Source organism: Cervus elaphus, chromosome 27 (genome assembly GCF_910594005.1).
Source record: "Cervus elaphus chromosome 27, mCerEla1.1, whole genome shotgun sequence".
Lineage (NCBI taxonomy): Eukaryota > Metazoa > Chordata > Mammalia > Artiodactyla > Cervidae > Cervus > Cervus elaphus.
Window position 1 is genome coordinate 13057916 of NC_057841.1, and position 23962 is coordinate 13081877.

General features: G+C 38.1%; 1 protein-coding gene across 3 annotated transcripts in view; it reads right to left on the reverse strand.

Annotated features, from left to right (window-relative positions):
* CCDC102B (coiled-coil domain containing 102B) overlaps nt 1–23962 on the reverse strand; it is a 266641-nt gene that overhangs the window by 166823 nt on the left and 75856 nt on the right. For all 3 annotated transcript variants that reach the window (XM_043889290.1, XM_043889289.1, XM_043889288.1), the window contains 2 exons: nt 21342–21458; nt 68–277 (listed from right to left, as the gene is read on the reverse strand). In XM_043889290.1, the coding sequence (XP_043745225.1) occupies nt 68–277; nt 21342–21458 (327 nt within the window). The remainder of the gene's footprint in view (nt 1–67; nt 278–21341; nt 21459–23962) is intronic.

Genomic DNA, 23962 nt, shown 5'->3' on the forward strand with positions numbered 1-23962 from the left:
GCCCACCAGGCCTCAGGGCAGAAATACAAAGGAAGTGAGGACATTAGCTCCCAGAGAGCTCCCATACCTTGTTTTTCTCCTGTAGTTCAACTCCTGGTGTCTTGGAATCAGGACCTTCGGAGCTCTCACCGAATCTATTTCTCCTGTGCAGGAGCTCTTCCATTTCTTTCACCCGGACCTTCAGCCTTCTATTTTCTCTCTCCAGGCCTTGTTTGTCCTTTTCAAGTAGCTCCCTCTTGTCCCACTCAGATGTATGTTCAGCCTGCAATCTCTCTAGCTAAACACAGAAAATGCAGAAAAGCAACACGTAGACTTTGCAATTGCCAAAGCGAATATGTCCATTTACACATTAGTTTTTCTATGTTTTGGCCACACCCGAGGCATGCAGGAAGTTAGTTCCTCAACCAGGGGTTGGACCTGTGCCCCCCATGCAGTGAAAGTGTGGTGTTTTAACCACTGAACCACCAGGGAATTCTCTACACAATTTTTAAAAAGAGAACTCTATTTGTCTGAAAAGTTGAGAACGACACAAAAGCCCTAAGACCAGATCATGCACTAGATAAATTTACCCTTTCTCTTGGTTCACGGGACTATTTCTAGAACCAAACAGACCATATTTGTCAAATAAGTATATTAAGTGAAACACTGATGATATTTTGCCATCAATCTCAACTCAGCTGATGAGAATTTACCAGTTGAGAAGGAACAAAATCACTTCTTGGGCAATTTTGGTTGGATGGATATAGTTCATATATTCACTCACTCATTCACTTATTTACTATACCTTTCAACTTCCAGGTACTATGCTAGTCACTGCAAATATAGACAAGTGAATGTAATATCATAAATGCCATGATTAACGTACTGTACAATATAGTCAAACTCACCTGAATAAATGTCCAATTTGATTTTCAGGGAATGGAGGTCGGCAACATGATTAAAATCAGAGGTATTTTAAAAGTATATGTTATGGATCAAGGTTGAAAATTACTTAATTTTACATTGTTAGTTTTAAATGGCTTGATAGCAAAGTATTGAATAGTATTGCACTATTATAAAGTAGTTTCCATGACTTTAAATTTTCAAAGAGAAACCAACATTAAGAAAATGTTAGACTTCAATAATATCTTTGGAAATTAATTTTGATTAAAAAGTCTAAAAACTGCTTTTTCATACACACATAATTGTGCCATTATTGTAGAAAATGTTCTGTTCCCAACTCTGAGTGAGGCTCTGGTTTCTGAAAAAATAGGAAACTAAAATTACATTCTTGGCACTACACCTTCTCTATCAATTAAACATAATAAACTAAGGGATCAAATTTGAGATGACGTGATTTGACATTTGGGGTGCCTGTTTGGGATGTGAGGTGAAAACAGTATTTCACAATCCAATTTAGAACATGACATGACTTTAATTATTAAGATTAATGCTTAAACTTTTTGACTAGCATCACATCACTTATCAGAATGAAAATAATAAAGTTGTAATAAAAAGTCATCAACTTAGTGATGAAAAATTAATTTTATGAGAATAAATGTATTCTTGGTCAAGGACAAATAGGATACTATGTCAAGTCTTTGTAAAACTTTAGGCATTTAAAAGACATTGATGAAGTTGAATTTATACCTAATAACAGATAACAAGTAGAAATAGGATTTTAAATAAATAATAGATGGCTTGAATGAAAAAAATCTAAATTAAAAAAGTTGAAGAAAGGAATTATATTAATGGCAATAACAATAAAACTTAAATAATGATGTGTTATTATTTACTATTTGAAGGTTTTTATTGACATACCAATTATCTGATAAATTTAGACATAAAATAAACATCAAAATAGTATGGGTTTGTGAAAACTGGATCATAAATTTTACTAGCAGTTTTATTTTTTATTTCATTTTTACAGATTCTTTCTTGTCAGATTATTCTTTTCTAAGAATCATACAAAATCTACCACCTTAAAAGCCTTTCAATTAAATGTGAGTTAAAAAGATGAAAGAAATATCAGGTACTACTTTAAGCTTTCAGAGTATTTTGTAAGTAGTTCTAACAACTGGTCAAATTGAAATGGAATTCTACTGATTCACTTCCAATGATCAACAGAAAAATTCTAAAACATTTTAATTCTAACTGTAAAACACTATGAATTTTAACTAATAGTCAAAGTGTTAGTTTCTTAGTCAAGTCTGACTCTTTGCAACCCCGTGGACTGTAGCCTACCAGGCTCCTCCATCCATGGAATTCTCCAGGCAAGAATACTGGAGTGGGCAACCATTCCCTTCTCCAGGGGATCTTCCCAACCCAGGGATTGAACCTGGGTCTCCTGCATTGTAGGCAGATTCTTTACCATCTGAACAGCCAGGGAAGGAGAATCAAGCTAAGAGTATCTCAGTAAAACGAAGTAGGAGATAGATTTGAATATTCTAAGAACCAAGAGTCTAATCATGACATATTAGAAGCTTAGGAGAGTAGGTATGAAAGCAAGTTAAACAAGCAGATACTTACACTTAGAAGGAAGTGTGATTTAAAGGATCAATTGAGTTTCTTATGAAAAAAATATAATATTGTGATTATTCCCAAGGGCCAAATTGAGTCATTTCTTTTATTCATATATATGTATATAAGTGTTTATGTATTTGCTTCCTTCCTTCCTTTCAGTTTTATTGAGATGTGAGTGACATATGTGTACACAGCCTAACAATTTGGTCATTTCTAATCATATTCATCTATAAACTCAATCTTCGCTCCTTGTCATTGCTTAATACTGCTGAAAGGACATCGGTAATAGATTGCAATGAACAAAATAACTAGAACATAAGTTTTATGAAACCAGAGTTGGGCCATTTTGCTCATCATCTGGCACCTGACACCTGCAAGGTCTGTGCTTCACAAGGACCTGTTGAAGGAAGGAAAACACATTCTGTGTCTCTAGGAAGAAGCTCCTTTGTATTTCAGTCACAGCAACTGGCCACAAAGTGAAATTAAGATAGCATCCTAGCAGAGCCAGCTATTCACTCACCAATTCAACTGCCAGCAGAATTTCTCAGGACATTTACTCTTAACTCTTATTACTGTTGTCATAGTTGCTTTGTGTTTTGTGATAGAAGTGAGGTAAAGACAGGATTTTTCAGTAGAATGACCTAAAGTTGAGTCCCAATTCTTTTTATCCTGAGACACTATTTTTCATTTATAAAATATGGAAAGTATTTCCTACAACTTAGTATTATGAGATAAGAATGATTAAGGGAAAATAATCATTAAACTTTCAAACTCAACATAAATATTTCTTGTCATAAATATGTTTTCTAAAGAACAAGGCATACCAGCAGCCAATTCAAATAGTAACAGGTGAAATAGTGCACTATTTTTCAGCACATTTCATCAAGACAGCAATCATTTTGTAAATGGACCTTGTTGACTGAGAAAACCCCCCCTCAGAATGCACTATATGGCGTTCTTCAGGCCAGCGAGTGTCGCGTAAAAACAACGTGCATGTTCCAGTAAGAGATGTGCAAATATTCAGAGTTTTCATTTCAGACAAGTTAGCTATGAAACCTCATCACAAGCACGGTGCTTTTGAAAGGAAGAGATAAAAGGCAGGAAGCTTGTCACTCCCTAGCAGTAAAAGATGATTACCCTTTTACTGAGGACCTAGTATGTCCCTGGTAAATAGCCATATAGGTTATTTCTCATCCTTACCACCATCCTGTAAGTTTGTGTGTGCTATACACGAGGAGGGAAACTGGGATTCTAACAGTAGAAGTAACACCAAGGTGGACAGAGAGTCCAAGCCATGGTTCACCTAAGGCTCCTCTCTGATTTCAATGAGTTCATCCCACCCACAAGACTAACAGATACTCACTTATATATGGATACAACCACATTCTGAATCCACTGTGCCGCACTGTAGTAAGGAGATCAAACCAGTCCATCCTAAAAGAAATCAACCCTGAATATTCACTGGACGGACTGACGCTGAAGCTGAAGCTCTGATATTTTGGCCACCTGATACAAAGAGCCAACTCATTGGAAAACACCCTGATGCTCGGAAAGACTGAAGGAAAAAGGAGAAGGAGGCAACAGAGGATGAGATGGCTGAATGGCATCACTGACTCAATGGACATGAGTGTGAGTAAACTCCGGGAGTTGGTGATGGACAGGGAGGCCTGGCATGCTGTGATTCATGGGGTCACAAAGAGTCGGACACGACTGAATGACTGAACTGAACTGAACTGAGTAACAGCTTGTGGTCATTCTAGTCATCACTTCCTGGTTGACCTATACATTTTGCAGGTCATGAGAAGGTTCCTTATGATTTCATACCTTTTAGAGTATCTTTATAATAAGTAAACATGAACTTGAGCAAACTCTAGGAGATAGTAAAGGACAGAGAAGCCTGGCATGCTGTAGTCCACAGAGTTACAAAGAGTTGGACACAACTTAGTGACTCAAAAACAGCAACAACTAGGAAAAACTGTGTAAATATAAAATATGTAATAAAATCTGCACAGGAAATTAAGCAAATCATAAGGGTAGATCCTCTTTATTCACAAAATCTCTCCTAAAAGTAATTTTAGAAGCAGATAAACTGTCTTGCTCCAGGGATGGTCTTCTCAGAGATTTTGACAGTTCTCAGTGTCTAAAGAACACGAAATCTGTGGAAATCACCTAAAATAAGGTTTTCCACTCAACTGAGATTATGTTTCATGTTAATCAATGTATTTATTTTTTCTAAAGGATTAACCACCATTTTAATTAAAAGTTATATTGACTATTGTATTATACTCTGATGGTTCAAATAAAATAGAAACTTAATTTTAATTATTAACACTGAGCTGTAAAGAAGGAAAAAGTAGATAGTACATGATTTATTTGGGGGAAATAGTAGAAAAGGAGATGGTAGAATGAATTAGATCTAAAAGATGATGATAAAAGTGAAATAGTGACAAAAGTATTAATGAGAAACCCCTAAATCACCACTTTATGTCAAGAATGACTTAGTGTAACAATTTTATGCTTTAATATTGCTTTTTTAATATCTGCTTTGGGGGGAAATTTGACAAAAGAGATATATTGATGAATTCTTTCAAAAAACTTAGTGAAGAATAAAAAATGAGTTTGTTTCGTTGATCAAACCAGAATCACACAAACTTTTTAAGTATTAAAACAAGATTGTTCATTAAGAAGACTAACATTAATATTGTAATAAGCAAGTTAATTCCTTCCATTCATCCTTAATCTAAAGTCAGTACATCTTACAGCCTCCTCTACTTACCACTGGCCCCCAGTGACAGCTGTTGATAGATAACTGTCCTTATGTGGGTGACGCTGGGTCTGGGCTCTGACTCTGCTGTTTCTTTAGTCTCCCAATCCTTACCCAGGTACTACTCTATTTATAATACATATATATTATAAGTATGATTTTTTCTGGATTTTATATATATATGTATATTTAATTGGTCTTATATCCAGCAGTATCCTTAAACTCTCATGAATTATATTTTATAGATTAGTTTGTGTTCTCTAAACAGATAATTACACCTTCTGTGATCGTTACAATCTTGTATCTTTCCAATTCTTATCACTTTATTACTTTTCTTCTTTTGTTGGACTGCCTGGCATCTGAAATAAGAATATTAAATAAAAAGTGGTACCATGCTTCTGATTTTGTTGTCCACTCGCTAAGTCATGTCCAACTCTCTGTGACCCCATGGACATACCAGTCTTCCTTGTCCTTCACTATCTCCAGGGATTTGCTCAAATTCATGTCCATTGAGTCAGTGATGCTGTATAACCATCTCATCCTCTGTCGCCACCCTCTCCTCCTGCCCTCAGTCTTTCCCAGCATCAGGATCTTTTCCAGTCAGTCAGTTCTTCGCATCAGGTGGCCAAAGCGTTGGAGCTTCAGCATCAGTCCTTCTGAGTGTTCAGGGTTCATCTCCTTTACTGGTTGGATCTCCGTGCAGTCCAGGGGGCTCTCCAGAGTCTTCTCCAGCACCACAATTTGAAAACATCAATTCTTCAGCGCTCAGCCTTCTTCACGGTCCAACTCTCACATCCATACATGACTACTAGAAAAACCATACAGACCTTTGTCGACAAAGTGATGTCTATGCTTTTTAATATGCTGTCTAGGTTTGTCAAGCTTCTAATACTTCATCATTAAATAAAATATTTGCTCCACAATTTTGTTACTCTATCAGGTTTAAAAAGTTCACTTTGAGTCCTAGTGTGCTAAAATGTTTTTTCCAATAATCATGAACTGAGTTGTAGCAACAGTTTTTTTAAGCAACTTTAGAGATAACTACATAATTGATTTTTTCTTGTACTCTGATTTGTTCTGACTTACATAATAAAAGATCTAATGTTATAGTATACCTTGTATTCCTGTGACAAATTTTTTATTCATCATAATATTAAGACTACTCATATGAAAAAAATTAGAAAGATGGTAACGATAACCCTATATGCAAAACAGAAAAAGAGACACAGAAATACAGAACAGACTTTTGAACTCTGTGGGAGAATGTGAGGGTGGGATGTTTCAAAAGAACAGCATGTATACTATCTATGGTGAAACAGATCACCAGCCCAGGTGGGATGCGTGAGACAAGTGCTCGGGCCTGGTGCACTGGGAAGACCCAGAGGAATCGGGTGGAGAGGGAGGTGGGAGGCGGGATCGGGATGGGGAATACGTGTAAATCTATGGCTGATTCATATCAATGTATGACAAAATAAATAAATTAATTAATTAATTAATTAAAAAAAAAAAGACTACTCATATTTGGTTAATATTGTTGCCATTATATTTATGTGTGAAATTGATTATAATCTTCCTTGCTTTTATTACCCTTGTCTAGAAGTATAAGGATTAAACTAATACAATAGAAAGAATTGGGAAGTCTTCCCTCTTTTTTGGAAGATGCTCTATAAAATTGGAATTATCTACTCAGATGGTAGAACTTAACCATAAATATTCTGATGCTAGAGTTTTATTATAAAAAGTTTTAATTCATTAATTTTTCATTTACTTATTTAATGTTATAAATCGATTTCAGCTTTCTATTTTTACAAGAGACATACTGGGTAAGTTATATTTTCTGGTCAATAATTCATTTCATGTAAGATTTTAATTTTTATTAGAATTCTCTCGGCAGAGTGGTTTCCTATCTTTGTAAACCACTGCTCCATCTAAAATTTTGTCCCTTTTTTTATTACTAGAGTTTTTAAATTATAGCTCTTAATTAATTTTGCCTGATTGCTTTTTTTTCCCCGAAAGACCAACTTCTGTCTTTGCTAACTCTATTCTACATTTTTTTGGTATTAATTTCTCATATTGACTTTCCCTCTTTCTACATTCATTGTGTTTTTGTTTTTTTCCTGCTAGGATTTAGTTTGCTATTTTTTGTCTTTGATATTGGGTTAATCTGGATATTTCAAGAAGCAACTCTTACAACTGACATTTAAAATACCATAAATTTACTGTGGGGACTGCATATGAGAGAGACTGGGGGGGAGACAGGAAAGGCCAAGAACAGTCAGATTGGGATCAGGAATGACCCTGCGTAAGGGAAACACAGGGAAAGAAGGCAGATTGGGTTCAATCACCTCGGACATCAGTGCCTTCCTCAGAAAGGTAGGTGAGGACACAGAGGAGCTTTTGAGTCAGTCATTAGTGAGAAGGGTTGCATGTCCCAACACCAGGCGGCCCGTCTTTGGCTGGGAGTTGTCTATGAGAAGCGCACTGTCATTCCCTGGATTTCAGACGACGGCAGCTGGGGTTCTGGGTTAATTACACTCATTGTAATTGAGATCTGAGAAGCACTGTCCCAAGGAAGACATAACCGTTTCCTAATATAGTCACTGATGTTAAAAATATCCCTGAATTCTGCAGCATCCCTCAAGATTTCAGTGTTTTTATCCTTCAGCCTTAAATTCCATTAAATTTCTCTTTGACCTATGTTACTTAAATGTCTGTTTTACAATATCAAATAAATGAGTTTCTTATAGTTATTTTTCTGTAAGCAATGCTATGATAAATGACCACCTGGGGTCAAAAAAGAGTATCCTTTGGGGATCACATCGTTTAGAAACATGACCATAGACTAAATCTTTCTCTTTCAACATAGCCTGCAAAAATCAAAAATGGAAAGAAATAAAATCACCTATTCCATGAGTAAAATTGGGAGATGGTATAGAAACCTTGATTCACATGCAACAGAGGAAATAAATATCCAAGAGTCGCAGAGCATTCTCTGGAGACCAGGTGGCACAGTCAGAGAGAGATTGTGCAGAAGAGAGGACAGCAATCAGGGGGGACTCCCTGCAGGAGGAGACACACCACCTAGAGAGGGAAGTATTGATACCAACAGGGGACTTGAGACCTGGAGGATCAGAACTAGCCACTGGTTTCTCGACATGTCTGGCCCTTAAAATGTTATACTCACCAGGTGGTATTAATAGGCACATAGGAAACCAATGTATTTTGAATACATCGTGCATGCTTGCTCAGTCGCTCAGTCAAGTCCAACTCTTCTGCCATCCACTGGACTGTAGACCACCAGGCTCCTCTGTCCATAGGATTTCCCAGGCAAGAATACTGGAGTGGGTTGCCATTTCCTTCTCCAGGGGATCTTCCCGACCCAGGGATCAAACCCAGGTCTCCTGAATCTCCTGCATTGGCAGGTGGATTCTTTACCACTGCGCCACCCGGGAAGCCCATTTTGAACACATCAAATGTAGTCAAATATAAACACATCAAATCATACTCCCAACGAGTATGTTATGCTCATTATGCGCTCCTCCCATTTTGATATATTTTTTTTCTTTCAACCTCACAGAAGTTTGAAACAGAAGGCTCTCGTCTTTTGGATATGTACCTTGTCTTCTCATCTACTCATCTAGTTTAAGGCACATGTTTCCACAAGGTCTCTCTTGATACGAAAGCATGTTTTCTAAGGGAAGCATTTTTGAGGATGATAATAGATAAGTTCTCAATCAAATGCCACTAGCATGAAACAGAATATTTCTCTCTACTGGAGATTTGAATCCTGATGCAGTGCAACTATATTGTAACACATGTAGGAAAGCCATTTTGAATTTGAAGCATTGAGGGGAATACGAAGACACAAAAATGCTAATAGCATTTTTAAATGAATTAGCTAAATTCCGTTATTGCCCCCATGGAAAGCAGTAAGCAGGATCTTGAAAAAATTGTACAGAACCTGCAGGCCAAAGGAACAGAAGTCCTAAATGCATGTGTGTGAACCAAAGAGAATAAGACCCAGAGGGCATCACAGTGGAAATCTTAAGCCAGAGGACACTGGGAAAACCCAAGGTGCCTCGAGGTTGGGATTTCAGAAACGCGCAGGGATTTCTCAAGACATAGGCTGATCCTGAGACTCTAAAATGTAAGAGTTTTGATTAACCCAATTTCTTCTATTACCTCCCACATCCCAATCTTCAGTAGACTGTTCTCTACCCAACGAAAGTTAGTAAGAAATTTACAGTTAAAGACATTAAATCTCAGACTGTAATTAAATCATCAGCTCAATGGATGTGAATTTGAGCACACTCCAGGAGACACTGGGCTTCCCTGGTGGCCCAGACAGTAAAGAATCTGCCTGTAACGCAGGGGACCCCAGTTCAATCCCTGGGTCAGGAAGACCCCCTGGAGAAGGAAATGGCAACCCACTCTAGTATTCTTGCCTGTAGAACTTCAAGGACAGAGGAGCTTGGCATGCTGCAGTCCATGGAGTTGCAAAGAATTGGACATGACTTAGTGACTGAACAACAACAATTAAATCATCAATCTAACTTAGCCAGAAAACTTTCCCAAAGATCGAGTCACCCAGAAAAGATATTGCTGTTGAGATACCCAAGCAAAGACATTCAAATCCTGCATTTCACTACACATCATTTAAAACCCTTTCTGAAAAAATAAAATCTGTTACTTGAGGCACTTAACACTTCCCGGATAAATGATCTCTGGTTTTCATCCATTATTCGGTTTTATATTTATCAGCTTTCTGTAACTCCAGGACAAGTGACAGGTTTCATCTTGGATAATTGAACTATTTAGACTCATATTTGTCTAAATGACCAGAATGCATATCCATGTGTGACAGTTTGATTTTCACTTTTCCCAGAATATTATTTTTCTCTGATGGTTTACTCATATCACATATCTTTTTATAGATCCTGGTTCCTGAGTTTCATCAATAAGAACTCAGAATCTGCCAGAATGCTTAAATCCATAACACTAACAGGCTTCTAAATTAACCTGCTTGCAAATGTCAATATCCTCTTTCAAAATTATATAATCATTTCTGATACATTCATCGTATTCTCAGTAATCTAGGTCTCTTTGCTAGAACATGTAAAGTCAATAAGAGGTACGTGATACAAGTGATTTAAATGAATTCAAATCAACACCTATTGTGGCAAGCTCAGAAAATTAAATTATGACGGCACCAGATTTCTAATTATATGACACCCTTCTCATTAAAGAAGATTCCATTTAACTATGTCAGTAAATAAAGTCTCAGACTTTTCTTCATCTAAAATTCCTAACTAGCCCAACTCCCTCACCATCACACACCTCGACTTTGTAGCTCCCCTAGAGTTGAACATATGTATGATTTTTTGATGAATGCTGTGTCTCTCATTGAAGGCAGTTCTCTGAGGTCAGGCTCATTTCTACGTTGGACACCAATGAATTACTAGCGTGTGCTAAGTCGCTTCAGTCCTGTCTGACTCTTTGTGATCCTAAGGACTGTAGCCTACCAGGCTCCTCTGTCCATGGGATTCTCCAGCAAGAATACTGGAGTGGGTTGCTATTTCCTCCTCTAGGGGAACTTCCTCACCCAGGAATCGAACCAGTGTCTCCTGCCTCGGCAGAAAGATTCTTTACCTCTAGTGCCACCTGGGAAGCACAGTGAAAGTCACTCAGCCACATCTGACTCTTTGTGAGCCCGTGGACTATACAGTCCATGGAATTCTCCAGGCCAGAACACTGGAATGGGTAGCCATTCCCTTCTCCAGGGGATCCTCCCAAACCAGGGATCAAACCCAGCTCTCCTGCATTGCAGGCGTATTCTTTACCAGATGAGCCAGGGAAGCACAGGAGGACCATACACTATTTCCAGAATTAAAAAATTGAATTTATAATGTAAGAAAACACCTTGAAAACATTTTCTCTTTTAAAACAGAGGACAAAACACTTTCTACCCTCTGTGTTCCCCCGCCCCCACCTTACCTCGAAAAAAAATTGGGAATGAATTGCTCCTCATTAGACTATGTTCTTCTCCTAGTAATCAAATTATTTGCACAAACAACATAATGTATAGTTGAGTAAGAAGAAAAGGAGAAATTTTTTATTTACTGTCAATATCCCAATATGTTAAAAAAACAAAACCCAACTCTTCAATATATTCTCCTACTCAACAAAAATGCTCTAATTTTTTTTACAGGTCAAATTATGAAGTTAGACATGAGCAACACAGGGTGGTCTAACAGAAAAAGATTCAAGATAATCTCTAAACCCCACCCCAGATACCCTGCAATGTGGCCCAGGAGAGCTCATGGATAGGCTATTAATATAAAATAACCACATATTTTTCCAACTCTGGGGCTCTCTAGGCACACAGTGGATAAAACTAACCACAGGGGCTTCTCCAACTTGGGCACATGACAACTTGATGCACAGCTGTGTCCTCAAGTGACCTTAGGCAGCCCGGAGCCTATAAAAGGCTCATAAATATTCTATACATGCCTACGTCTAATTAAGACAGACTGAATTATGGGAAAGACATGAGCAATAGAGCCTGTTGCTTTGCAACTTGCAACAATCAATCAAAACTGTCATTCCCCACCCACCTATATGAATATGTAAAAGCCTTGTCTTAGAAACCATGTATCTTATTCCGTTGCCAGTCCCTCTTCTGGCTTGGCCCACTTCTTCCTTGAGGTGTTCTTTAGTTCTTTCTTCAACGAACTAGTTTTTGCCACTGTAAGATTTCAGATTCTTCTTTGCATCCTTACTAGGAACAGAGGCCCACAGGGAAGGGTCCTCTTCGACCCTCCCTGTTGGGTAACAGTCAGAACATTCTTTGTATTACATTTATTTGCTGGCAATACTGCAGTCTTCAGCTGTCTCACCTGCTACTCCCTTTTCCACACATAGTCCTTACCTCTACCTTTCCTCTTTACGTAACTTAGATGCTATTCATCCTTCACATCTCATCCTCAACACCTTTTCTATGAACTCACATAGATCACTATTCTGCACATCTAAGTATGTAACACACTGGGTTTAACTGTCTCGGTTGGTTGGGTTTGCTTCCCAAGGTGGCAACCACTCTACTGAACCCCAGTGCTTAATTCTAGTGCCAAGCACACAAGATATTATTGATAAATATTTGCTGAATAAATGATCGAATTAGACAATGAGTGCATGAGCATATAAACTATGACTTCATTGCCTGGCTTTGCTTTTCATTTCACTGTCATTTTGAGAATCCAGTTGGTACGCACACATGGAGAAAATGTGCCTTAAACCCCAACAATGGCACAATTGCTGAACACAAAAAAAATCTTATGTTACAAAATGTTTATGTTTTATCCTGCATAAGCAAAATAAAGAGGACTACTTATATAATCACAAGTTAAATTTAACATGTTACCCATCTGGGCCTTTTTGTCTTAATAAGCAGCATTTTAAAAGTAAATAAATATAGACATTCTGAAAAAGAGAAAAATGAGTATATTTGGTTCCTTCAGCTTATGTCATACTGCATTCAGTTAGGATTAGGAAGAAAAAGAAATCATTTAAAGAGCATTGGTGGGAGGGAGGCTCCAGAGAGAAGGGGTATGTATATTCTTATGGTTGATTCATGTTGTACGGTGGAAACTAACACAGCATTGTAAAGCAATTATCCTCCAATTAAAAATAAATTAAAAAATAAAGAGCATATTCTCACATGGTGTGGACAGATTTTAATCCTAGGGAAGCATCAGAGACAATGTGTCAAAGGCGTGGGGAGGCGGACATATCCAGTACCACTGTGGGTAATTCACTAACGTCAGAAAGGGACCCTGTGAAATGAAGGACTAGGTGGTAACTTTTAGGTTCTTTCCAGTTCCAGACTCTCATGGTCTTTGTCCATATAATCACTGAAGATTTGCCTAAGTGTCAATGCATGAAAAGATACAATTCAAAGCACTTAGTGATTGAAGAATGGGAAAGGATTCTACTCCTTTGGAAGGTATACAGACTAATTTTGGAGCCAGATTATTCACATTAAAAGATGCAATCCCCCCAGCAAACATGTATTGGAGACCAATTTGGCACCAGAAACTGTGGTCAGTGCAGTACTGTAAGACAGTGCCCTTGAATTTCAGAAAGTTTACAGCTGAGGAGCGGAAGAACACACGCATACTATAGAAGTATTCTGAAGTCTTCTATGGGATATCACAGAATTATCCAGTGTTACTAATGTGTAAAAACCTGATTGTCATTCCAATATAGGATCTACAAAATGAAATTTGAATGACAAGGGAGAAACTGTGTATTCCTTACGTGCCTACTACATATATATAATGTACAATGTTTCGTACTTCACACATACGGATGAATTAATCCTTTAGATGAGCTATTACTTAAACTCTATTTTGCAGACAATCAAACAGACTCAGAAAGCCTACGTAGGGACTTCCCTTGTGGCTCAGAGGTAAAGAATCTGCCTGCCAATGCAAGAGACATTCGTTTGATCCTTGGGTCGAGAAGATCCCACAGGCCACGGAACAACTAAACACGAACCCCACAACTACTGAGCCTGTGCTTTAGAGCCGGGAGCCGCAGCTACTGAGCCACATGCTGCAAGTTCTGAAGCCCATGTGCCCTGAGCCCACGCTCTGCAACGAGAGAAGCCACTGCCTTGAGAAGCCTGGTCACTGCAACTAGAGAAAAGCCCTCACAGCAATGAGACCCAGGACAGCCAAATATAGATAAATAAAAAGTGTTTTTTTTAAAAAAGAAGAAGAAAACCTATGTAGTGGTTAGGAAGCCAGATGGCAAGAAAGTGCCAAGATAAGAATTTGGACTCAGGTCTCTGGGACCCCAAAAATGGAAATAAAGCTAAAGATGCCTATTTTCAGAGGGGTATATAGAAAAGGTGGAACTTGTCATACATACTGTATGACATATGTCATGAGAGAAGACTGGAAGTTTTTAACTGTATTTTTGACATAATTGTACATTCTTAAGCAGTTGTAAGAAATGATCAAAATAAATCCCAAGTGCCCTATATCCTGTTTGGCCCAGTGGTAACATCTTATAACTCTATAGTTGTGAGAATATAACAACCAGATGTCAACAATAATATAGTAAAAATAGGGGCCATTTTCATCACAAGGATGTATCATATTGCCTCTTTATAGCCCACACACTCCCCTCCCATCTCTCCTTCGTCCCCTGAAACCACTAATCTGCTCTCTGTTTGGAAAATTTTGTAATTTCAGTACTGTAATACAAATGGAATTATGGGCTTATGTTATCTTCTAAGATTTTTCACTCAAAATGCTTCTCCAAAGATGCATCCAGATTGCTGTATAGATAAAGAATTCATTCCATTTAACAGCTGAGGGGTATCCCAAGGTATGGTTATAAAGGCTTATTGTTTCCTCATTGAAGGTATTATTTTTGTATCCAAGTTTTGGCATTTACAAACAAAACTACTTTAAAGAGCCATGCGTAAGTTTGTGTGGATATATGTTTGCCGGTGTACATTCTCATTTCTCTGAGAGAAATACTCAGGAGTGCGACTTCTTGGTCATACGAGAGTTGTCGTTTGGGAACCCACCAGACTGTTCTCCAATGTGACTGCATCATTTACATTTCCTGCAGAAAGCCGCGCAGCCAGTGGCTCTGTATTCTCACCAGCATTGCCGTTGCTACTAATTTCTATTTTAGCCATTCTGATAAGCATGTAGTTACAAGCCCACTGTGGTTTTCATTTGCATTCCCTTGGTGGCTCATGTATTGACATCTTTTCATGTGCTTACTTACTGGAGACAATTCATCTTAGTTTTCTTTCATCTGAGAATGTCCTAAAGGACACGTTGACTGGATATAGTACTTTGAGTTGACAATTCTTTTAGAATTTGGACAAGTATGTGCTACTTTTTTTTCTGGCCTCCATGGTTTCTGATGCAATTTCCACTGTCATTTGGATTATTTCTTGCCTATAGCTGAGGTGTAATTTCCTTCTTGTTGTCAAGATTATTTTTTCTTAATTCTCCACACGTTGACTAATGTGTCTTGATGTGAACTTGAGGTTATGCTGATTGGGGTTTGCTAGTAAGCATCTTGACTGCAGATTTGACCCTTTTCCTAAATTTGGGAAATTTTCACTCTATTTCTTTGAGTAACATTCAGCCTATATAATTTCTCCTCTCACACTGGCCTCCAGTGGCTTAAGTGTTTGATATTTGTTAGCATCCCATAGGCCCCCTACCACAATCCTTCTTAGCAAAGGCTTTTTCTCTTTCAGACTGTCTCAGACTGGATCCTTTCCCCTCTCTCTTCCATTCATAATTTTTTTTAAAATTGTGGTTACTATGCTTTTCCCTTCTAACCTTTCCATTTGTTTCTTCTTTGTATTTTCTAATTCTCTGGTGGGATCAGTGGTAAAGAACTCACCATCAATGCAGGAGACGTAAGACTTGGGTTCAATCCCTGGGTTGGGAAGATCCCCTGAAGCAGGGCATGGCAATTCACTCCAGTATTCTTGCCTGAAGAATCCCATGGATGGAGGAGCCTGGTGGGCTACAGTCCATTGGGTCGCAAAGAATCAGACATGACTGAGCGGCTAAGCACAAGAGGCTAAGCATGGCTACTTTTTCTATTTGTTTCAAGCATGGTTACTATTGCTGATTAAAGCATTTTCATGATGGCCACTTTAAAATCCTTGCCAAGGAATGCAAACATCTCTGTCTTTGTAGTATCAGCATTTGTTGCTTGTCTTTTTCATTCACTCTGAAATATTTTGGTTCTTGATATGATGAGTAATATTCGGTTGTGTTCTGAACATGTTCGGTATTATCTTATGAGACTCTATTTTATCTAAACATAGGTGGATTCCTCTGACACACCATTCTGGAAGGCAAAGAGGCAGCACTAACTCATTACTTACAGATGAAGGGACAAGTCCAGGTTCCCCACAAACCTCCACTGATACCTGGGTGAGGTTGCCCCTTGGCTCCTGCTGGAGGGGGATGGGAGATCCTGCTTCCACCAGACCTTGTTAGCTGGGAGAGGGTGGAAGTGAAATACAGGCCCTGCACATGGTTTTCACTGACACCGGGGAAAAGGTCTGGGGGTCTCATCACTGCCCAGCGGGGATGAGACCCTGGCTCTAACTCAGTCTCCGATGCCACCACTTCAGAAGACAGGACTTAGCAACTCCCTGCTGCCTTGCAAGAGTGGAAGTGTAGGCTCCCGGTCAGCTTTATTAACGGGGGTTCAGGTAGCGCACCACTGTTTTCTGTAGTTATTTGGTGGGTTAGAACATTTCTCGTCTAGAAGTTTCCTGTCTTGCTATTCCCTAGCTGGCTATTCCCAAGCTAGCCATTCCCTAGTCCTTTGATTACAGCAAACGGATTTCAGTTGTGTTTTGTTGTCATCTGGTTCTATCGTATTCCTGTGTTTCTGGCCTCTTCAGCTCCAATTCTGGGATCTATGCAGGGGAAAGAAAATCAGGCAACTCACCTCATCTCATTTCTTAGGTTCCAAGGTAGCTGGCTGAAGGCCACTTCTCTTCAACTTGGAGAGTCCTTTATGTTTGCTTTACATATAGTGTTAAGAGTTTCTATGTGACTTAATAAGTAGGGAAAACTATGGAAAGATCCCCTGGAGTGGGAAATGCCAACCCACTCCTGTATCCTTGCTGGGAAATTCCATGGACAGAGGAGCCTGAGGTTACAGTTCACGGGGTCACAAAGAGTTGGACACGACTGAGCAACTAAACTACAACAACTGAGGGAAAAGCATATCTACTTAATCTTTCTGAAATGAAACAGGAATAAGATATAAATGTGTGAATAGGTGAGAAGAAAAAACAACAAACCACAGAAAAGAAATACGAAATGAAAACTCCTGAAAATTTGAAACAGAATTATAAGTGATACATTTTTTTTTTAGTAATATGAGATAAACTATTTTCTCTTGGAAAACAATTATCCCAAAAATTTGGCCTAAAAATGTAACATGAGTGTTTCCTGATTATGAGTTTGCTTGCAAGCAGGATCTAGGTTGTAGAAAGAAGTAATGATTTCTTCACTTGGAATGCCAGTTCATGTCCATTCTAAATAAACTCTCCTTTCTAGTTCAAGGGGTCTTGATCTTAAATGTGGAGAAAAGATGAAATGCAGCAGTTATGCATATGCATGTATGCATGGTGGTGTTAGTCTCTCAGTCCTGTCCGACTCTTTGTGACCCCACGGGCTGTAGCCCGTGAGGCTCCTCTGTCCATGGAACTCTCCAGGCAAGAATACTGGAGGGGATAGCCACTCCTTTCTCCAGCGGACCTTCCTGACCCAGGGATTGAACCCGCATCTCCTGCACTGCAAACAGATTCCTCACTGTATGAGGCATGAGGGAAGCGCCATTAGCACACGCACACATGCACATGTTAACATACATTTATCAAACGCTCCTTGCCTAGAGAATGCACCTCATCACACACTGACCAGAAGAGTCAATTATTTAAATACTGCGGAGCCTCATTTTAAATCAGGGCTGCATTTTTAATTTCTTTCACCAATCCGATTTCCAAGAGTGTCATCAAACTACTTCTGAAAGAGGCTGGGCAGATTGAGAGACAAGAAAAACACACTCAAAGAGTCGGACATGACTGAATGACTGGACAACAGCAATCTCTGACTCAATGGGCATGAGTTTGAGCAAATTCAGGGAGATAGTGACGGACAGAGGAGCCTGGTGTGCTGCAGTTCATGGGGTCGCAGAGTCGGACATGACTTAGTGACTGAACAACAGGTGAAAACAACATTGTTTTCAAATTGGTGGGTGTTAGCAACAAAAAGTTTCAAAAAAGGTGTCCACAATATGTAAGAATCATCAATGGTTAGAAAATCATGATGTTTGATATGAAAATACTATTTTTTAATTCTGACAATTAAAATCGATCACATTTCCAGAGTCACTGCTTTAGTAAATCCACAGGAAGAGGAGAGACCAAGGTAGCCATGTCAGATACTGGCTGCTGCTAACACATGGCTTCAGGATTTAACTCAGAGCTTTAGCCTTTGCTAACTAAGTTCCTAACCTGCTGAACAATCTGACCTGAGTGTGCGCTCCTGAGAAATTGGAACTAAAGGAGAACGGAGGTAAAAGATGGTCTCAGTAACATTTGAAGGTGTCTTTGGGACCATGAGCAAGGTTAAGTTTTCTAAGATGCTTTCCATTAAAAGTAGCTAAGAATACACAGAACCTAGAAGTGTTAAAATATGAAATAAGGTTTTATATTTCAACAACCCAGCAGTATATATTGGTGTATGCAGTTAAGTTCTCAACAAATCGTAGCTATTAAAATAAACATTATACTAATAAAAATGAGCAAACAACTAGAAGTGTATATTTAGCTCAATAAAATACAAATTAAAATGATCTTTTTGGCCTATCAACTAGGGAAGTATTAAAAAACAATAATATATATTGTTGGCTATATAGTGAGCATGCTTATACATTGCAGGTAAGTATGAATAAAAATTGATACAATTTTCTAATGGACAATTTGGCAGTGTGTATAAAATACTGAAAAAAATAAACATCCTTTTGAAAAAGCCTACTATTTCTAGGAATTTAACCTAAGCCATTTTTTAAATGTCTAAAGATGCATCTGCCCACGCATGTTTCCTGCACTGTTGATTACGTGTGAAAGTGAAAGTGTTAGTCTGTCAGTCGTGTCTGACTCTTTGAGACCCCATAGACCATATCCTGCCAGGCTCCTCTGTCCATGGAATTCTCCAGGCCAGAATACTGGAGTGGGTAGCCATTCCCTTCTCCAGGGGATCTTCCTAACCCAGGGACTAAACTCAGGTTTCCCACATTGCAGGCAGATTTATATGTCTAATAATAAAAGTAAGCAGATTAAAAAAATAATAATTATATTAAATTACAGTATAATCACCCAATGACTTTTATGCAAACATAAAAAGTCATGATATTATCTTAAGACCTAAACATAACCAGTGTAAAAAGTGAAACACTGCAATGGTTATGTCTTCTTTTCAAAAAAAAAAAAAAGATCATAGCTTCTATCCTGGTTTAAAATTCAAATGAACACATACACCCACCTCCACACCACACACACAGGGGCTCACTGTTTCTCTAAGAATTTGTCCCAATATTTGTTTTCTTTTGAACAAAGTCTTCTTTCTTCAGTTTAATTCAACTGAATATAGCATTCAAGTGCACACAGCCAGACATAGCCAACTCATGTCTACATTAGCTTTCAGCATTAAGAGCTTCACTAAGAATTTCAAAATAGCAAAATTATGTCTCATAGTGCTTGAATGTCTTGTGGGAAAGTATCTTTAGGTGGGCAAACTGTATGTGAATTTAAGATACATAATTGAGCTCTATAGAGGTGAAATGGTTTCCTCAAATGAGTCTCAGAACTTCATATTACACCGAACTAAAAAAGTTGCGCATCAGAGATCCTATATTGCAATGATTCCCAAAATATCCTGAAAATGAGGATCCAAGACAAAATTGCCAGCTTTGAGGAGAGTAGTAATACCCATATGTGACTTCCATGCATTTGTCTCTAACTCCTAAATAAGCCTGTATTGTACCTGCTGTTCAGTAACTCATCAAAGATGTTTCTCAGATCTCAGGGCCAAGAAGTGGTATCTACCCTGATGGTTTGCTTCTTCTTAGAAAACAAAAGTTAAAAGAGCCATCATTTTTTTTTTTTCCCCTTTGACGTAATTTTTAGGAAGAGATGTTTTCAACAGTTCAGTCTTTCTCATCAGGGTGTCTCCAAATGCCCTGCCTCACCCAACACCCCTTATATGACTCAGAAGAGGTGACAAGCGAAAAGCTAATCTCAGGTGGAGCTAATTACCTCGGCTAATTCCCAACAGTAAAGCACTCTGCCTCTGACATTTTTTCCCCTGCAGTGTGTGATCTTTTGAAAAATCCTGTGTGGTAACCAGTATTCCCTCTTACTTCCTTTATTACAACCCGTAAACTGAGACTCAGAGGCTTAAGCAGTGGACCAGGATAAAGTAATCAGTAAATGATGGAGCCACTTTTGCTCCAAAATCTATGCATTTTCTACTGTGCCATGTTCATCTGATATAAAATATACCATGGTGTGAATTCAGTCTTGACAGAATTTTATAAGGGAGAAATCTTCTAATACAAATTACTTTCCTCCCAGTCTATTTTTCACTTGCTTAATTCCATTTCCTGAATTGTTCCTACACATTTGTATCTAAGACATCTTCCAGAATTACCTGTTACAAAATAAATAATTTATGATTTCCCACTTTTAATGCACTAACACAATGTTCTATAAAGTACAAACAATTTATTCTCCCCTCCTATCTCTAAGGATAATTCCTTCTTTATCAACAAGGCAAATAAAACAGAGTGTATCATCTGAAAATTACTTTGTTGTTGTTGGTGTGGGAGTGTAATATAGAGATTTCCACTATTTTACTTGGTATATCTAAGAAATGGATTAACTATAACCAAAATGACATTGTTCTGCCTACAGCTAGTTGCCAAAGGCCATGTGAAATTCAACCAGGAACTACGTGCAAGACATCTTGTATGTCATTGTTCCAGACAATACCTTAACATATCAGAACCCAGGCAGCTAATAAAAATTGTAATAAGCGTTTATTTACAGTAAAATGTATCAGCCTATAGGGTGATTTTTTCAGTCAAATAATGTCTTTGTAACATTCAGATAATCCAGACATAGTGTTGGGCCAGTATAATTCCACAACATTTTAAATCACATTTTAAATCACCAGACTTCTCTGGCGGTCCAGCGGTTAAGACTGTGATTCCACTGCAGAGGGCGTGGGTTCAATCCCTTGACAGTGGACTTAAGATCCCACATGCCTTGCATTGTGGCCAAATAAATAAGTAAATCACATGCAAACTGATATATTCTTTTTTATTTTCAGCAGCATTCTTTTTTATAAAATAACCAAAGACTCCCCAGTTTTACTTCTTAGGACAGCCTATCATTTAATAACCTTCAGATATGTTTTAGTACACTACCCTTTATCCAAAATCTTACCTCTGCTCTTAACTCATAGGCCACTCTGTCATTGCTGTTTGGAGATTTTGATTCTTCCCTTACAAGTCCTGATACTTCTTCCATTTCATTTTTATGTTGACCATGAAGAATGTCAAACTGCAAAAAGAAAAAGTCATAATCACAAATTACAAAGGCTGGTTCCAGGATAATTCATATTAGTTTTTTATTCTGCTTTCAGTTTCTTTTTTTGCTATGTGGAGTCTGATAGGTTTTGTTGTTGCTATTATAGTTTTTGTAGCTGAACTGTGTATTTTTTTACACTTGCAGCTGAAAAATCCTGTATTACTGGAAAAGCAAATCAGCAAATCTTCATTAATCTAAATCCACCAATTGAAAATTAGACAAATCTTCGTTACCACCACAGATTCTTAATAATTGACCCACCGGATTCTAAACTAATCCAATTAATTCTGATCTTTCAGTCTTGAATATTAGTACCATAGTACTCTTTGTAATCCTACTTATGTATATTTGCTATGAAATATAAATAGTGCATAGATCATAGCAGAGATAAATTTGGGCACTAGAAACAATACATCTATATGACACTCAAGTTTGTTAAGACATACGTAGAACATCTATAGAAGATGCCAATTAACTGCCATAGAAAACTGCGGCAGGAAAAACAAACTGGCACGTGCAGACAATGGAATATTGTCCAACACTAAAAAGAAATGAGCTGTCAGACAAATGAAAGAGACATGGAGGAAATTTAATGCATATTACTAAGTAAAAGAAGTCTATCTGAAAAGGCTACATACTGTATGATTCCAACTTTATGACATTATAGAAAAGGCAAAACTGTGGAGACAGTAAAAAGACCAGTGGTTTCCAGGGACTGGAGGAGGAAGGGATGAATTGGTGGAGCATAGAGGATTTTTAGGGCAGAGAAATTATTCTGTATGATACTCTAATGATGGAGACATGTTGTTACAATAGTTAAGGTTGCTCAGTGGTGTTCAACTCTTTGAAACCCCATGGACTGTAGCCTGCTAGACTCCTCTGTCCATGGGATTCTCCAGGCAAGAATACTAGAGTGGGTTGCCATTCCCTTCTCCAGGGGATCTTCCTGACCCAGAGATTGAACCTGGGTCTCCTGCATTGCAGGCAGATTCTTTAACATCTGATCCAAGAGAGAAGCCCATGTAGTTATACATGTATAACATGTTGCTATATATTTGTCTAAACCAATAGAATGTATAACACTGAGTGAACCTTAAAGTAATTTGGGTGACTGTATGCCAATAAATGAATAAATGGGGTGAAGGATTTTGATAATGGGGGAAGCCACATATGAATGTGGGGTGGGAATTATATGTAAGTAAGTGTAAGCGAAAGTCACTCAGTCGTGACTGACTCTTTGCAACACTATGGACCATGGTCAGCACAGTCCATGGAATTCTCCAGGCCAGAATACTGGAGTGGGCAGCCTTTCCCTCTCCAGGGGATCTTCCCAACCCAGGGATCGAAACTAGGTCTCCCCACTGCAGGCAGATTCTTTACCAACTGAACTATCAGGCAACACCACCTTCCATTCCATCTTGCTGTGAACCTACAACTACTGGGGAAGAAAATAGTCTATAAAAAGAAACATAAGAATGAGAAAAATCAAAAAAAAAAAAAAAAAAAAAAGAATGAGAAAAATCCTAGAAATGCAAACAATGATTTTTCCCTGCAGCTGTTATAATTAGAAGTTTTCAGCAGAATCATAACATTTGATATACATTTAATACGTGGATATATGCACATGTGCTTTTTGTTTTATTAACATGTTTTCCCCATACTATGTAGGTAAACGTTTCCAGAATTAAAATTACATAATTGGCATACAATCAGACAATAAATCAGAACATAAAAGCTATCATTATATCACTTACGTAAAATTTTAAAATAATGTTACTCATGTTATTGTTAATAGTAATAGTGCAGGCTTAGTCACTCAGTCATGCCCAACTCTTTTCGACCCCATGGACTGCAGCTCACCAGGCTCCTCCATGGAATTCTCCAGGCACGGATACTGGAGTGGGTTGCCATTTCCTACTTCAAATAGTAATATTAAACATATACTAATCTCAAGAAACCAGGCTTGATATATAGTTCCTTACTTAATGCTGACAGTAATCCTTTGTGTTAGGTCTGATTATTACCCCTTAAAGAAAAATAAACCATATTTTTACTAGGCTTAAGTAACATTCCCAAATTCACAAAGCTAATAACTGGAGGAAGAAAATTTGAGAACATTCCTGCCAAATTCATTACCTGAGTTATTAATCATAAACCAACGCTCCATCTATAATTATAAAACTAAGTGTCTTAATAATTTTCTGAAAGGCAATAAGCTTATAGAAATAGATAGCGGAAGGAGCTTATCAGAAGACACCATCACCCCAACATACTAGAAATGGACCACAGTGAAAGGAGGAGCTGATTTGCCAACTACAGAGGCTCCACGTTCAGAGCTGGTAATGTGGAAAACACAGCATGCAAGGCATGACTGAAACAGGACATCATGTAACAAAGTCCACTAAAAGGCTGTCTCCACATGTTTCACTCCACTTTCATGTCGGTTAAATAGACAGCATGGCATTAATCTCTGGCCA